Genomic DNA, 17,954 nt, shown 5'->3' with positions numbered 1-17,954 from the left:
GAGATTTTGAACGACCAGTTTGTTGTTCAATAATTGGTGGGACGAGAAAATGATAGAAATAATGTTACCACAAAAAATTTATTCAACCCTCCAGTCATACACCAGTTGATAATCACTGGTCATACCATTTGTACTCATCATAACTACAACTGTAGCGTAAAATCAGTTTCAAAGTTAACATTTGGCGCACATATTATTAAACTCTCATTATATACGAGTGTAACACTAAGTCCAACTAGTATTCAAAAAATCATTTTATTTTAGTTGCTCTTTCTATCTTTCCCTCCCTCTCCTCCTTTTCTTTAATTGTGTATTAGCTGAGTATATATATATATATATATATATATATAGAGAGAGAGAGAGAGAGAGAGAGAGAGAGAGAGCTGACAAACAAATTCACTATTAATCTAAAGTACAGAATATTCTCCAGAAAGAGACTTAACTAAAACCAGTGTTTAAATGATTTGTGTAAAATCGGTCCACAATATCGTGCTATATATCAATAACCTAAACTATAATTCAAATACCTGTGAATTGGACTTAATATGTGCTCTCAAGGAATGCAATTCTTTGTCTGTCTATTCAAAAGTGAAGTAAACATTTGATTGAGAAGTCATTTATAAATTGTAAAAATCATAGCAATTGTTGTATTGAAGACACAAAACATTTAATTTTGCAAATTCTTTTCAATTTTTAAAAATATATATAAATTGCATTCAATTGTATGAAAATAATAAATAAATATATATTAAAATAAAATTTCTCTCTTTATATTTTCATATGATTTATGATATATATAGATATACAGTATGTAGTGAAATCATTTGTCACTTTTTATTATGGCATCAATAAATTTTTAAAAATAAATAATAGAAAAAAATATTAAATTATTTAAAACTTTTTATAATATTTTCTTTGACGGTATACTCGATATACTGTACTATATAGTAACGAGAAAAAAATTATTGTTATGATTTCAATTACATTACGTAAACCATATAAGTATTATACAGTATATTATTAATTTATTTTTTAAAGTTCACTGCAAATGTCGAGATATCCACACACTGACAGCTAAATTGCAAATATAAACAAAAAAAAACAAGTGCTGTAAGACTACACCCAATATTGCAGATAATGATTACAAAACATTTAAAGGCGTTTACATTGCATTGAGAGTTAGTATTTAATAGCAATTAAATTTATATCATTTTTTTTAATTTTATTATTTTCGAAACTCACATCTAGTAAACAATTTTTTCGGATATACAAAGTTTGTATTACAAACACACGATTTAAGAAAATTTGTTGTTGTTGTTAATTAAAAGGTAAATGACTGAAAAAGTGGTCATAAGTTTAGGATTTATGTTTGTGTTGAGAATCTATGATTGAAAAAAATACTGTATTTATAATTTTTGTCATTTAGTTGAATGCTATAATCAGAAGACATGCACTGTATTTATCACATCATATTCACTGATAAATGCAAATTCATAACTAAATTGTGGTTCTCTAGTCTTCTTCTCATTTCTTTGACTTTAGTATCAGTAAAATACACATAAATTGCATGCAATGAAAACATAATGAGAGCGCTGAGGGCGTACTGACTGTGTAAACGACTGTTATATATCTATGAATTAAAAGGTATTTCATATGATATCTGATGACACGAAAGAAGAGAGAGACACAGAGAGAGAGAGAGAGAGAGAGAGAGAGAGAGAGAGAGAGAGAGAGAGAGAGAGAACTGAGCAAAACTATCATACAATATGTGCAAAAAAAAGATGGAAAGCAATCAAATTAAATATAAGACCAGTTATGTTGTGAGACCAGTTGGTCTACAATCTGTATATACATTCGATGCAAACTAAATGAAAATTCCATCCAATACTGACTCCAACACTACTTTCTAACAAACAAGAGGTCAGTGGCTCTGAAGGCTTCATTGGTGTGCTGTTTGATAGTTAAGACTTTCTAAGGTTTCTCCATAAGCTGTGACTCGAAAGCTCAGACCTGACAGCAGGTGTACAACTGATTTATGCCAACAAATTATTTTAGTAAAACTTATATAAATTTTCAGTCCCTTTGCACTAGAAATTCCTCCCACACTATCACTGCATTTCAAAAGTACTTAATCAGTCAAGACATGTAGCGTAAACCACATTATATAGTATATACCATATTGTTTATCACTACTTAATCCAAACTATCAAAAATCATTCAATGCTTTAACCTTACATTTGATACACACACACACACACACACACACACACACACACACACACACATATATATATATATATATATATATATATATATATATATATATATATACTGTAAATACATAGATAGTCATACCCGCTGTGTCGACCCCCGTAAAGGACACTAACTGTTATGAAATTCAATTTCAACTAAACAGTTCTAAATTATAGCTCACATCGCTATATAATACAATCATAAATATAAAAAGCATAACAAACTTGTACTCAATTGACTAAAACATTCAAACATTAAATATACTGTACGAGTAAATAACTGACTTTATATTAAACTTAAAAAATCTAATAATTTGTTGTGTTATTAAATCTAAATTTTTTCCATAAAAATTGTCTTTAATTATTAGTTTTACTATAGTTTTATTTTTATATGTTTTTTAGTTTGTAATGAATAAAATTTGGGATTTTTCCCAATTACTATTCAAAAACACATATCTCTAAGTTCATGGCAAAAGTGATGTGAGAAAGTTATACACAATTATAAATAAATTCACTTTTTTTTATTACACAGTGCAGTATTGTACAGTACATAACTTTATGTCATTGTATGCACAGGTATTATCTAAAAATATACAGTAAGTTACACAATAAAAATTAAATAGAAAGGAACCGTTGTGTGGGACCTAACTGTATGGTCGCAAATATCTGTACTATCGATGCAATAGTGGTGGGATGTATGTGTGGTGTTGGATGTATTGGACAATAGATGAAACATTTATACATTTATAGTGATTTGTATTAAAAATCAAAGTCGACATCACATTTGAGCAGTGAATGTGATTTCCTCTTTAACAACATTTACGGTCAAAACTAAATCACTGCTAAAAATCATTGCTTCTTGAGATGCAATGCGTGGGAAATGACGTGTAGTTTGGATAAGGGATGACAGGATGTTATGCATTATATAAGAGGGGAATGATTTAACTATTAAAAAGGGAAAGCAGTCCAAGAAATTATGTGATCAGCTTTAATATTAGACCCCACCATCTGGTCCGCCAAATGACCCACCTATGTATGTATGTGTGTATGTGTGCCAATTCAATACATACAGTACTTGTGATTATGCCATACACCTAAAGCCAACTTTCTCTATCAATCCAAGTCTTTATTTATATAATAGTAATAAGAGGCCATATATTTGATAGCAATCCACAGAATCGGAAGCAGTTTTCTGGTGCGGAGTGGGACTCATATACTATATATATATATATACATAACATTACGCTAATACTCCTAACGGAAAGCGTGAGAAAAGCGGGACTTTTCTTATAAAAAGTTTTACTTTTATTTAGCAAAACAAATGCAAAGAAAAACTATCGAGAGTGGAGTCCACACCCAGAAAGAGAAAGTTTTCGTAAATATTGGATCACATTATGAGTACAGGTATTCAAACTGTATTGCGGGAGAGGGAGAGATAGACAGAAGAGAGAGAGAGAGAGAGAGAGAGAGAGAGAGAGAGAGAGAGAGAGATAGTGAGAAACAGTAGAAATAGTAGCCGTTTCCCTATTGTCAGCACATAATGAATGCGACAAAACTAAAGAATAGTCCGATAAATGCATGTATTGCTAGCTATGGCCACCTTAACGGTAATGTTTTCAGAGCTACTGTTCCGACTCAACTACCAGTGCTTCAGCATTGCTGGTGTGGTTCAAGTGCACCGTTCATACAGTAGGTATACAAGTTTGTGCTACTATTGACAAGCGGGTGCACCGATATGCAGTTCCCACGCATTTCTTATTAAAACTTATAGCCTCTCAGTTACAGGTGAGGTAATGGTGCTCTCTCTCCCTCTCCCTGTGCTCTATAATGCAAGCGTTGGACTCGCATTTCTATTCAAAATATTTTCTCATTATATTATATTATGTTATGTTATGCTCTTTGCTTATGTAATGCCTTTGAAGCTGTAATTTCCTTTAGCATTACAATTCAGACCATTTCATTAAAGACCTAATTTTTGAGATTTTTTTTACTCAAAATCAGATATCTTTCAATAACCCATTCATTCATTCATTTACAGCAAAAACTTGTATTATATCTTATAAAATATAATATAGATTTAATATTTTATTTCATATTATTTGAAAATATTAAATGCATTTCATTTAAATTTAAATAAATCACTAATTCCTCTGATTATATCGTATTTCATATAGTTTTCAATAGTTTATATATTTTTTGATAACACATCTCGTGTTTGCCGTTTATATACATTATATTTGATTAAACAAAAAATTGTTTGCCATATAAATGGGGGTTTTATTAATAAATTTTTAGGATTAAAATTTAAAATTCAGTTAAACATTAGTTCAATTTACAAAAAAAATTAAAATTATAAAATCAAATGTGAAAAACATTTTTAAAAAAACATTAGTTTTTCGTTTAAATGTTAAATACATTGAAACCAATGCTGACATCTGTTGTAATTTAAGCACAAATTGAATGCTATTATTGTTTACATTGAATGTCTTGTGTTATATGTTTTGATGACTAAACGTCAAGATATTAACCAAATTGAAGACACAATGGGAGACAACAAAGGAAAACTTGATTGGATGTACAAAGGGGTCAGAGGTTTGGTTGATAATGAAGATTATTTGACGGGAAGAAAGATAGACAAGACTTTTGAGATCATATCGGCCGAAGAAAATCCAACGAAAGGAGACTTAGAAGGTTTGGAGGGATCAGTCCCTCAGTCGGTCTTTGACTTAGAGACCAATACAAACACCAATAATATGGTGACCGTAGACTTGGCCGCTAAGTTAAGAGAAGACCCGTTGTATGAGATTCGGCTCAAACAACGCGAACAAAGACGCAAACTATTAGACAATCCGTTAAAAATGAAAAAACTCAAGAATATCTTGGAGTCAACACTATCTGATGATAAAAAACATAAGAAGAAACATAAACATAGACGAAGTGATTCAGACAGCAGTGATTCGCACCACAAATCTGATGGTAAGAGACATAAAAGAGATAAAAATAGAGATGAAAGAAGAAATGATCACAAAAATAGTAGTAATAGTCATCGACATCACAGACAAGACTCATATCGTGATAGAGATAGACATACAAGGGATTCAAGAGAACGAATACTCGATAAGAAGTTGAGTTCAATTTATAAAAGACATGACTCGAGAATTGAGAAGACATTAAGCGACGAAAAGCAGAGAACAGAACAACAACAACAAAGTCGACCGAAGAAATTGTCAGCCGAAGAGATGGAAAAGAAGAGATTAGAAATGTTAGACAACGCTGTTTGGAGGGAATGTCAGCGCAAAAGTAATGTCAAAGAATTTGCAAATGAAGAGCAAAAAGAAAAAGAGTTCAATGAAAGTGGAAAATCTGCTCAATTTATAAAACCATTACTAACGAAGGCTACGGATGACACTTTGGAAGACAGGATCAGACAGAAAAGGTTTAGTCATCAAAAAGGACACAATTCTATGGACACTAATTTTGCCAGAAGATAGATATCATTACTTTAGTTTTTCTATATATTTTTTAATAGTATTAAATCATAAATCCATTGAAATATATTTCAATTTTTTATTTAAATTTAATTTCACAATAAAGACAAATCATAGTCCAATTGGCGTTTATTCGGTTGAAACAACATTTGTCTTTTCCGAGACATAGATACCGTCCAAAAACTTTCGAATATCTTTGTTTTTAACGAGAGTTGATTGATGGATGAGTGCCGCCGATCGAGACACGGCTTCGATGTCATTTCCCTCGAGGATGAGCTCATCCTTTTGTGCCGTACTATTGACACACGAGACGCCTCCCTGCATAACCACTCGGCGCACAATCTTTTCACCCAAAAAGTTACGGATCTCAACAACAGAGTTGGCCTGACTGGTGGTCACGTTAATCGGGAAATGAGCGTAGACTGTCCTCATCTTATAGAGATAGCCTTTGGTCACACCGACGATCATGTTTTCAATGTGAGAGCAGATTGTCCTAACAGTGGCCAACTCTTTACGATTGCCAAACCATTTCTGTACTTGAAGACGACGTTTGCCAATCATCTGCATATCTAATTGTGCGGTAAATTTGCGCACCAATTCACCTCTGGGTCCCTTAACCCGAACTACACGGTTCTTCACGGAGACCGTCACTGTCAACAAAAATAATAATTATTATTTAATTATTAATTTCAAACTTATGACAATTGTATACCTCCTTCGGGAATCTTCACAAACTGGTTGGCCTGAATTGTCCTCATTTTGGTCGCCGAACCAAACAATTATCTAAACAATCAATTTTAATAAACAATTAGCAAATCTTTTTACACGTGTTTGCAGTAGTTATGTATCGATGAATGACAGTATCGACAAACAAAAACAACCGACAAAACCAATATATAAGACATGTTTTGCCAAACATTAAGTATTATATAAATTAAATAAAAACTAATTGTAATTAAAATTAAATTAAATTAAAAATAATTATCACTTAAATTGACTCACCTTTTGATTGAATGGTTTTAACAGAAAAGGAAATACTAATCTATTGTCACGTGACTAATATGGTTGACATACTTTTCATCATAAAGTACGTCATTATAAACAAATTGTTTAACAAAGACTATTGCATTCAAAAAGCATACATAAAGGGGACAAAAACTATTAGTTAATAAATGCATTATTTATAGATTGAAATCATTATCAAACATGTGTTGCCCTCTATGTGTAAAACTGATAGACAATTGCAATCACATCACATGTTTGCAGTGTTTTTCAAAGTACTATCAATTGACGGATTAATTAATTATAATATAATATACGATATATTTGTATGAAATCATCGGTTAATCAAAATATCATCCATTAGTGACCACTTGATATAATCGGCTAAATGGCTGTACAATTGTTGAACGCAATCGGCAAGTTAGGTGTGGGTCTGGCTATCGGTGCTTCTGTAGTTAACTCTGCCCTTTACAACGGTATGAATGATGAAATGCATTGATATATAACTATTGGTTTAATATTAATCAAACAATTATTATTACGATATATAGTGGACGGCGGTTCCCGTGCCGTCATATTTGACCGATTCACGGGTGTTAGTCCTAATGTGGTGGGAGAGGGCACTCACTTTCTAATCCCATGGGTTCAGAAGGCTATCGTCTATGACATCAGGTCACGACCTCGCAATGTGCCCGTTATTACCGGCAGTAAAGGTATGAATTGTTTTTTTTTTGTGAAATTAAAGATAATTTAATTTTATTGTTAATGAAAATATGATTTGTGATTATCATGCGATCAGATCTGCAGAACGTCAACATAACTCTTCGTATTTTGTTTCGTCCGATTCCTAAAGAGTTGCCCAAACTGTACACCAGTTTGGGTGAAGATTATGACGAAAGAGTTTTACCATCGATTACTAATGAAATACTAAAAGCTGTTGTGGTTTGTAGTTTGCAATGAATTTGATTATCTTTAATTGTATCGATATATTTATATGTAATTGTTATTAATGTTAATCATAGGCTCAGTTCGATGCCGGAGAACTGATTACTCAACGAGAGCTGGTCTCACAAAAAGTGTCCGAAGAGCTAACTGAAAGGGCAGCACAGTTTGGTCTCATTTTGGATGACATATCACTTGTAAATTATTTTCAATTTTTTTTTAATTATTATTGTTTTGCTCTGTTAAGCAATTTATTGATTTTGAAATGCTTTAATATTTTTGAAAAATTTCGTTAACTCCCATCTATAAAGTCACGCAATTTTTTTAGGCTTTCGATAGAATAAATTGTGAAAATAAATATTTTTATAGTTTTACATCTAATAATAACTTTATATATCATATTAAAAAATCAATTTTACTGTAAGCCATGCCTACTAATCATAGCTTACAAATATTAGTCGAGTCCACTATTGATATTAAATTAATGTTGAGAATAAATCTTATAAATTAGATATTAAATAATAAATGAATTACTATAATAACTAAATTTTATTTATAAGAATAGTCATTGTATTGATTGTCCCTAAAAATAGCAACAAAAAAACTTGTATCTCTTAATAGTCATTAACCCTTAAAGCTCAGTGACCGCACTATTAAATGCATACATTATTGATTAGAAATTATATAATATTATAATCAATTGAATGGTTTGCAGACACATTTGACATTTGGCAGAGAGTTTACAGCAGCGGTTGAGCTCAAACAAGTGGCCCAACAGGAGGCGGAAAGGGCCCGGTTTTTGGTGGAGAAAGCGGAACAACAAAAGAAGGCATCAATTATTACAGCCGAGGGTGACTCTCAAGCGGCCAGTCTTATGGCCAAAGCCTTTGAATCGGGAGAAGCATTGGTCGAGTTGAGACGTCTGGAGGCCGCCGAAGATATTGCGTTACAATTGTCGCGATCGAGAAATGTCGTGTATTTGCCGCCCGGACAGCAAACACTGCTTAGTCTGCCTCAAGTCTAAAGTCAAAACTTTTTTAATTGTAGTTTTTCTCAATTTTTTTTAAACAAAAATCATTAAATCGTGTGTTAGTTATATATATAATAAATAATTGAAATAACAAATGCAAAACATATGTCTATAAAATTGCATAACTACTTGCATTAACAATCATTTATCATAACTGTATTGAAATTGGTTTCAATTCAATGACAGTGTAGAGGTAATAGAGAGACACTCTTTTAACACTTGAATTCATTACAACCAGTGCCTCAGCTTATGGAGCTATTTATTGAGGACAACCTAAACAGTGATTGTAAAAAGTCAGATATTTTTGAAGACATTAATAACGTGTTGGTGTTTGACAACCCTAATCAAAGACTGTAAGTTGTCTTATGAAAAGTAGAGCTGAAAATTGCAAACAATTTTTAAGTACCAAACCATACCATAAATATGTTAATAAAGGTATATAAAATCATTAGTAAATACAATATATTTTAAATTAGCTAGATTATTTATTAATACTAAACTAAAAATTACAATACTTTTTAACCAAAGCTAAACTAAAAGTAAAATAATTATTTAACTTAATATTATTATTTCAAATTAAATGATTTTATATTATAATTTTATTATAATGTTTCATTAATTTATTTAATTTTTGTTTAATAAAATATTTAAATATATTTAGTTCAATAAAAATATTAACAAAATAAAAGTCCAGATAAGGAACCGACCCATAACTCAAAGTGTATCAATGGTTTAGTGTTATTATACAGTACTGCTTGTGTTAACGTATATGTTGTTGAATGGGTTGGTATAGGGATTGGTATGATTTGATGGTTGGGCTTAACATTCACTAGAAATGGCAGTATATGTGTGTTGTGTTTGTTAGCAATTGTGTTGATGTTTGCAATGTCTATGCAATTGTTGAGCTAAAGTCGTAACGCATTCACAGTTGTATTGCAAACACATATTAGTTGTGAATCAAGTGTTTCAATACATTCATCACAAATGTTGTGCTGTTGTGGCCACTGATTGCATACTAACGGAGCCCACGGGTGTCCAACCATTGGCCGCACCGACCGACACACCATATCATCAAATGGACTCGCAGTCCATCATCACTCAAGTGACCAGAGATGAGTGCAAAGACACACACGAAGGCATTCATGAATACAGATCTGATTCAGAAACAGGTCAGTAATGGTTAGGCGATTGTAGGCGCCTATCATACATACCAGTGCTATGCCATACCAGTGCTTTCACTATGTTTTTGTGCGCTCAAAATGGCAGTACTATTGAAAACTTTATTAATATCACTTTTACCTGATCCCCGACAATACTACCATTAAGTCATATTAATGCCATACATATCCTATATTTAATGTTATATATATTGGACACCATTTGATGGCATAATTTGCATATATATGACACACAATATTATTAGTATTTATTTATTATTACTTATTATTTGCACATTTCATTAATACATACATCAAATACCAAACATTTTTTGTTTGTTTATTACTTAATATATATATATATTTAATCATAAAATAAATATAAATTGTTTTTTTTTGTTTTAATAGAAAAAAATTTACTTTTTATTATCAATTTATTAATTGATATTTTTATCAAATATTTTTTTGCATAATTATTAGATATATATTAATAAATTATTTTGAAATATCATATGTGAATTGATTTATCATATATTGAATATCATATATATCATGCATTTTATGTTGTTTTTAACATTGTTTCAATCAAATTAATTATATAATTATTGTATCCAATATTTTGTTTGGCTTTTAAAATTTTATATTATATTAAAAGTTATAAAATAAGTATCAATATATTAAAACAAAAATTAATAGATGATTTTGCAAACTGATTAACTTATTATTATTACTTAATTTAATTAAAAATATACTAATTTTGTGATTTATTATTATTATAAATCATATATATTTTCAAACAGTTTAATAATATGTCAAATTAAATGATTTAATGGGTGTTAATTTAAATATTAATACATTTTATTAATTTTTATTATATATATAATTTTTATGATATACAGTATATTTTATTTATTTATATAATAATATTGATAATAAATTTCAAAAATATCAATTTGGTAATCAATTTATTTAAAATATATTATGTTAAAATATTTTATTTACATATATATTTAATTTATAATTTTTACATTTCTATGGGCTTATTTGTTTTATTATTAATATATAGTTTTTGTATAGAAAATGTCAAAAGTTTATAAAATACAGTAAAAATGCTAATTAAAACTAATAGTAAATAACCTCAAATTTTATATATATATATATATATATATATATATATATATATATATATGCCATAATTTTATTTAAATACATTATTTGCAATGAATATTAAGTTGTATGATTAAAGATATATATCTTATTTAAACATTAAATTGGACCCTAATTTACATTTTCAAATTGATTGATATTTATTTATTATTATATAACTAATAGTAGCTATTAGTAATACCTTTTATTCAAGAATATATTACTTATATAATAATTTATCAAAATTGTATACTTTTTATGTATAAATCGTATTACTGGATGCCTTTACATTCAAAATAATAATATATATTACTGTATACTAAAGACATACAATATATTACAATACAAAGTATACGTTTTTTATACCCATATATAAAAAATTTTATTATTAAATTAATATTCAGATAATTGATTTCATTTAGTTATGCGATAAACTCTTAAATGTTTTGTTATTATTAATGTTATTAATTATGAAAAGGATGCCAAAAACAACTAAAAACTTAATAATTATATATAATGTTTATACATATTATACAATAGACAATAAAATTAATGTTAATTAATATAGGGTTTAAAATTGGTTTTTATTTGAAGCAAAAAATTGCAACATTTTGTGAACAAATATATTAATGATGTGTTGTTTGTAACTCTTTTTTATTTATTTTTTCTATTTTGTTAATTATGTCTTCAGCCTTCAAGATAATCAAAAAGCCTAAACATAAAAGTATTTTGAATACACTTTTATGTTGTTTTCGGCCCAACTATAATCACGACAACTCATTACACTCAGAGGAAAACGGACAGTACTTTCCTAAGGTATGTCTACTACTCTCACTACTAGTAGGTCTTCTTACTATATGTTGTGATCAATAATTTTTTATTTTATTTGAAAATTATATTTATTTTTTTTGCATACAATGTATTTTTTAACTGACAAAAAACTTGCAAACCATAAGCACATTGTTTTACATTATAGAAAACCATAGATTTTAAACACTTGAATAGATAGTCGTCCCTTAAATTTATGTTTATTTAAAGTTTCTTTTGAGAGGAATTTTGTGGTGATTTGTTGCCTTTTAAGTGTTTATTTTAAAAATGAATTTTTCAGTCAAAATATTTGAAATAATTTTTAAACTGAAAGTCACACTCATATTGCACTTTAAAATATATATACAATATATAATGTATATATAAAAAGCAAAGGAGTAATGAATTGTTTATAATAATATTTTCCGTTATATTTTCAGTCACAGGGAAAGTATTTGTTGCCATCTATTAAAAGTCAAGACTCGCATAAAATATGTTTAGTTATCGATTTGGACGAAACATTAGTCCACTCCTCATTCAAAGTTAGTGACAATAATCATACAAATGTTTGATTATTAAAGGATCAATTGAAGTGACAATTGCTTTACATTGTTGTTTTATTTCTGTGGTAAACAGCCCATCAGTAATGCCGATTTCATAGTTCCTGTTGAAATAGACGGTACTATACATCAGGTTTATGTCCTGAAGAGGCCATATGTCGACGAGTTCTTGCAGAGAATGGGAGAACTCTATGAATGTGTATTATTTACCGCCAGTTTAGCCAAAGTATGACTTATTATTACTGACAGTTAATGTAATTATTTTTTAATATAATTTTGTTATTTGTTGTGTTATATAATGTGTGTCCAGTACGCCGATCCCGTTGCCGATCTTTTAGACAAATGGGGTGTATTTAGAGCGCGTCTCTTCAGGGAGTCGTGTGTTTTCTATAGAGGAAACTATGTTAAGGTTTGTCATTCATTGCTATATAATTTGTCACAATTTATTTTATGGTATTTTATTTATTTATTTGTTTTTTACCGATTTAGGATTTGGGTCGTCTCGGGAGAGATTTAAATAAAGTTGTTATTGTAGACAACTCTCCCGCATCCTATATTTTTCATCCGGATAATGCTGTAAGTGATGCCAATAATAATAATTATGCCAATTAGTTGTGTTGACTAATAAACTATATATATATATATATATATATACATTTGTGGTGATCAGGTGCCGGTCGCTTCCTGGTTTGACGATATGACCGACAGCGAGCTAAGCGATTTGATACCGTTTTTCGACAAATTAAGTAAAGTTGAAAACGTCTATTCAGTTCTCAGGAATGCCAATAATAGCCTGAACTCGAGTGCAAACAATATTCAGCAACAATTGGCTGCTAACAGAGCGCCAATCAATTTAGTGAACAACCTGTCGCCGACTACTACTTCATGTCTACAACCCATCCATCAAATACAGAATGGATCGACACCACCACCATCTTAGTTGTTGCTATTATTGTTAATAATAATTGTGTTTAACAAAGAAAACATGAAAAAATCGATTGGTTTTTTTTGTTATTGATTACATATATATACTCTCAACTCATTTGACGAACTGTTTTATTATAAACCCATACACGGATCCAGTTGTTTGTTTTGTTACCTCTTTTGTTTGAAAGTTATCATCATTTAAATGATTGTTTGTCTTTAAAAGCTTTTAACGATATTCAGCAGATCGTGGTTTTTTATAAATGAATGATAATAATAATGAACTTCTTTATTATAATTACTACACATTTGCCTTTTAATACCGTCCATAATAACGATAATAGAGTTGTTAATAATGATGATAAATAATAGCTTCTAATTAAAAGGTTGTTTATGTTTGACTTAACTTTATATATATATACATATATATAAATAACACACAAATAATCTGCAGCTGATATTTGGCTATTATTTTTATGTGATTTGTCTTAATTGTTATCGATTTCTCCGATAAAGTCAAATGGCAACAACATCTTCAACATTATTATTATTATCTGAAACTATATATATATATTGTTTCAATTTGTTAATAGCGATATCAACTGAAAATTACAATCAAATTACATGTCTTTACACCAGTTCTTCCTAATAATCAGACAATTATATTGTATTTCTATACTGAAGTCATCATTTAATCTAATATAATATGAATATTATACGAAAAATATACATATTTTTATAATAAGCCAAAAGAAATCATCGAATTTTATCGAATTCACTCCAGAAATGGTTTTATTTGAAAAATTAAAAAACTATAAAAAGTGAGACTATTTTTACATATATTTTTGATATTAAAATAATACTAAAGAGAGAGAATTTTAAAAAAGCAAATGTGTGGACACAGTTAAACGGTATAATTGTTTGTGTAAATATCAGTAATGAAATGTTTATATATAATAATTGATTTATCGATTGATAAGGATTTTATATAATTGTGTAATATTGATGCCCAAAATATACATTAATAATAATAATAATGATAGTTATAAGTTATAACTTATATGTTGATGTACTTCCCATTTAGAAAATTATATTATTATTTCCCTTTTCATTCAAGTATAGGGTTTAGTGCCATAACTATTACAATGAAACAGTACTTTTCATTTATTATATAATTACAGATAATTGGTCTCTATATAGGATTTTAATAAGTGAGCTGTTGTTACATTATATAATTAAATTTACATTAAAAACTATATATTTCAGTGCAATACTAATGCAATAATTTCTCCCAATAATGTCTTAAATTATTACTATTATATTATTTCAATTTTCTTCCCATTAGAAATTGTTTAAAATTTTATTTTTAAAAATTATTTGATATTTATAATTAAATGTTTAGATAAATAAGTTTATTGTATTATTTAAAGAAAATATATTTTTGCATCAGTATTACGGATGAATTTTATTGTAAATATTTATATATTTTTGTGAATTTTGCATAAAACTTTTGCATAGTTTTTTTTATTTTTTATTTTTAATTATCATTTAATTAATTATTATAATAACAAAATTCTCAGTCAAAGGTGCAAAAAATGTCAGATTTTTTGTTTTAAACGATTAAACGATTAATTAATATATTGTGAAATCAAGTGACAGATTTGGCACACATTTTGATTAAATTTTCAAATTGACTGCAAATATATGATAAACGAGAGGACAAACAGGCATTTGATTATCAATTTTGATTATACTATTAATAAAGATGTATTATATATATATATAAATGTTAATATTTTAAATTTATAAAAAATACAAAATTGTTGCCTTAATTCTTATACATATTATGTAATAATAATAATATGTGTTCCCTTTTTATTGAAATATTAGAAGAGATAGAAAAAATATATTAAAGTAAATGAATCATAACTTAGAAAAACTTTTTTATAATTAATGAATATTAAAAATTTTGTTATACTTTTTTGAGCTTTTTTTATCGGTCTATTGATCCGTTTTTAGTCGATTTATAACAGAAAACATCTGAGTCTACATTGAAATATATGATATATCAATACATTTTAATAGTTTATATACATAACGCCAAAAAATCAATTATGAACCCCTAATATACTGTATATCGCACCTAATTTTATCACAGAATTTGTTTATTATTGAGTTTATATTTTATTTTGTATAAAATGTATTCATTAAAAATTTTTTGTAAACGTATACTCTATTTTAAAACCTAAGTATTATTATTATAAAAAAGTTGACAAAATCTGTGCCTTTAATGTTATATGTAATAAAATATGTTTGATTTATAAATATATAAATATATCATTATAAATATTGTAGAAGATGTCATTGAAATTTTAACATTAATTTAGATTTTATTGTAATATATTTCTTTTAAAAATAAAAATACAAAATAAATATTACATATGAACCCAAATGTATTATTATTTATGTTTACATAAATGTGTTAAATTTGGTGACAATCAAAGGTTTGTATCAATTTTTCCATAAAATTACTTTATTTAATGTCTGAATGTCGTCATAAACTTATTTTATTTTTTATTAATTTTGACAATAAATGTTTCAATAATCTGATTCTGATTTTCAAATAACATTTAAGATTTATATATATATATATTTTGTTTCGGATTACATTTACCTGTCTCCTAGTTTGACGTAACCATTTACAATACTCATGTATTTATCTATCAGTTACTATTGTGGGAATAACTTTTTTATAATGTTTTATAAAACTGTATACTAAAATTGATTTTTGATGATATAATAGCAATAATTAGAAAATACAAACAAAAATATATTTGAACAAATTGTAGGTGTAATAAAATTTACATAATTTCACTAATGTTTTCTTATTTGTTTGGTTTCAAAAGCCATAATTTTGTTGTCTTTTTTTATTTATCTATATTTGTCATTATTATTATTATGGTTTATATCCATAAGATGTCATTTTATGAAGACTACTAACAGTGCAAATAGTGTTCAAATAAGTGGAAAAGGCTTTACACATAAATTGGTGCCGACTCTACAGGTAGTGTAGGCTTCAAAATAATAACAAAAAGTTAGGTTAGTGGTGGTGATGGTATATATATATATATAAATGTTTATATATATGTGTGTGTGTTTGTGTTTTATTTGCTCTCAAATATCAGTTCGACATTCAAAACGATTAACACATTTTTGTTGTGATTTTAGCTCTCGATTTTCATTGATAAAACATAAAACATACAGTACTACTGTATAAATATCTGTAATAAATTAATTTTTTTAAAAAAGGTTTTATCGCACAGAAATATATACAAATAGAAAAATACATTTTTTATTTGGAAAACATACTAATTATCTTTCATTTGATATCACAGTATATTTACATTCAATAATTAGTTAAAAATCATTGATTAATACAATACAATACAGAATTTGTTCACAAAAAACACTAATCACTTACATATATATTTGGTATTTTTTAATACACAACTTTCAAAAAATTGTTTGCAATGAAAATTATAAATTAGATTAAAATTATTTTTTCATACGAATTACTAATTATTAGAAAAAAATATATAAAAACTTTCATATAAATACTTAAATGTGATATAAAACAAATGTTAATCAAATAAATAACAAATGTTTTGTGAATTTTATGAGTGTTTATAAAACTTTAAAATAGTATAAAGTATTAATTAAAAATATTTATGATATGTAAGGAAAGGTATAATTTAGCAATCGGTGTGATTATTGTTGGTTTCGATTGAGGCATATATCGGGTCTATCCGTCTCTTCATCTCAATTCTGGCCTTTTGTCGGACAGCTCTCGACTCCCAGAGTTTCCTCATTCGCAACACATAATAGAGTAGGAATACCAGTGCCAGGAATATGAATACAGTTAGCGCTATATTAGCCCAATAGAGACCATTTTTATCCAATTCCTCGCAGTTAAACATAAATGATTTACAATAACTCAGTGGCAAATATATAGCCAAAATCAAGTTTACAATACACACAATGGTTAGTATTGTAAATATGATTAGCCATTTAAGCCCTGGTTGTTCACACGATATAACCATTGTTTTTAAATTTTTAATAAAGACATTATTCAGATGTGGTACTAATAAAAATTATTATTCACATAAAAACCATCTAATTTTTGTATAAATTACTGTCCACACAGACACAGACACAGCACACTCCCTGAATAAACGACTTTTAATCAAATAAAAGTTGCTTATAATTTCACGCTTTCATAGGTAATAGCAATCAAACAAAATGGTTTTACAATAAAATATATATCATTGCTGTGTAATACCCACACACACACACACACACACACACACACACACACACACACACACACACACACACACACACACACACACACACACACACACACACACACACACACACACACACACACACACACACACACACACACACACACACACACACACACACACACACACACACACACACACACACACACACACACACACACACTAATGACATAAAATATGAGTTTACTTTGGAAACAAATACATTATATGATTATCTCTATAGTGGCTATCATTAGAAAAAAAGTTTCAAATATTTGCTATTTATAATTATCAGTAATTCAA

The 17,954-nt window shown here is 28.1% G+C and overlaps 4 protein-coding genes across 4 annotated transcripts; 3 read left to right on the top strand and 1 right to left on the bottom strand.

Moving 5' to 3' along the window:
- Positions 1 to 3,607: 3,607 nt before the first annotated feature.
- LOC128965324 (pre-mRNA-splicing factor CWC25 homolog) lies at positions 3,608 to 5,820 on the top strand. Its single transcript, XM_054311993.1, has 2 exons — positions 3,608 to 3,656; positions 4,773 to 5,820. Exons 1-2 carry the CDS (start codon positions 3,647 to 3,649, stop codon positions 5,741 to 5,743), a joined length of 981 nt encoding a protein of 326 aa, XP_054167968.1. The 5' UTR covers positions 3,608 to 3,646; the 3' UTR covers positions 5,744 to 5,820.
- LOC128965333 (60S ribosomal protein L9-like) lies at positions 5,812 to 6,825 on the bottom strand. The gene is made up of 3 exons (XM_054312003.1): positions 6,743 to 6,825; positions 6,453 to 6,523; positions 5,812 to 6,390 (listed from the first exon to the last, which is right to left on the bottom strand). The coding sequence occupies exons 2-3, from the start codon at positions 6,496 to 6,498 to the stop codon at positions 5,870 to 5,872; spliced, it is 567 nt and encodes a 188-aa protein (XP_054167978.1). The 5' UTR covers positions 6,499 to 6,523; positions 6,743 to 6,825; the 3' UTR covers positions 5,812 to 5,869.
- Positions 6,826 to 6,964: 139 nt separating this feature from the next.
- Positions 6,965 to 8,809, top strand: LOC128965325 (protein l(2)37Cc-like). The gene is made up of 5 exons (XM_054311994.1): positions 6,965 to 7,218; positions 7,294 to 7,455; positions 7,542 to 7,684; positions 7,765 to 7,881; positions 8,400 to 8,809. Exons 1-5 carry the CDS (start codon positions 7,131 to 7,133, stop codon positions 8,706 to 8,708), a joined length of 819 nt encoding a protein of 272 aa, XP_054167969.1. The 5' UTR covers positions 6,965 to 7,130; the 3' UTR covers positions 8,709 to 8,809.
- Positions 8,810 to 9,633: 824 nt separating this feature from the next.
- Positions 9,634 to 13,751, top strand: LOC128965334 (carboxy-terminal domain RNA polymerase II polypeptide A small phosphatase 1-like). Its single transcript, XM_054312004.1, has 7 exons — positions 9,634 to 9,883; positions 11,709 to 11,833; positions 12,265 to 12,366; positions 12,461 to 12,610; positions 12,695 to 12,793; positions 12,874 to 12,960; positions 13,055 to 13,751. Exons 1-7 carry the CDS (start codon positions 9,790 to 9,792, stop codon positions 13,322 to 13,324), a joined length of 927 nt encoding a protein of 308 aa, XP_054167979.1. The 5' UTR covers positions 9,634 to 9,789; the 3' UTR covers positions 13,325 to 13,751.
- The last annotated feature ends 4,203 nt before the right edge of the window (positions 13,752 to 17,954 follow it).

This window comes from Oppia nitens, unplaced genomic scaffold, assembly GCF_028296485.1.
Source record: "Oppia nitens isolate AA-2021 unplaced genomic scaffold, nextdenovo-longstitch-racon4-pilon3 scaffold17_pilon_pilon_pilon, whole genome shotgun sequence".
Lineage (NCBI taxonomy): Eukaryota > Metazoa > Arthropoda > Arachnida > Sarcoptiformes > Oppiidae > Oppia > Oppia nitens.
Note: the sequence above shows the minus strand (reverse complement) of the source record. Positions and strands in the feature narration are given on the sequence as shown.

Coding starts and splice junctions, on each gene's coding strand:
- LOC128965333 (XM_054312003.1), bottom strand. CDS start 6,498: ATGAGGACAATTCAGGCCAACCAGTTTGTGAAGATTCCCGAAGGAG. Junction 6,391..6,452: donor TGTGAAGATTCCCGAAGGAG/GTATACAATTGT, acceptor TTTTGTTGACAG/TGACGGTCTCCGTGAAGAAC.
- LOC128965325 (XM_054311994.1), top strand. CDS start 7,131: ATGGCTGTACAATTGTTGAACGCAATCGGCAAGTTAGGTGTGGGTCTG. Junction 7,685..7,764: donor AAATACTAAAAGCTGTTGTG/GTTTGTAGTTTG, acceptor TGTTAATCATAG/GCTCAGTTCGATGCCGGAGA. Junction 7,882..8,399: donor TTTTGGATGACATATCACTT/GTAAATTATTTT, acceptor AATGGTTTGCAG/ACACATTTGACATTTGGCAG.
- LOC128965334 (XM_054312004.1), top strand. CDS start 9,790: ATGGACTCGCAGTCCATCATCACTCAAGTGACCAGAGATGAGTGCAAA. Junction 9,884..11,708: donor CAGATCTGATTCAGAAACAG/GTCAGTAATGGT, acceptor TTATGTCTTCAG/CCTTCAAGATAATCAAAAAG. Junction 12,794..12,873: donor ATAGAGGAAACTATGTTAAG/GTTTGTCATTCA, acceptor TTACCGATTTAG/GATTTGGGTCGTCTCGGGAG.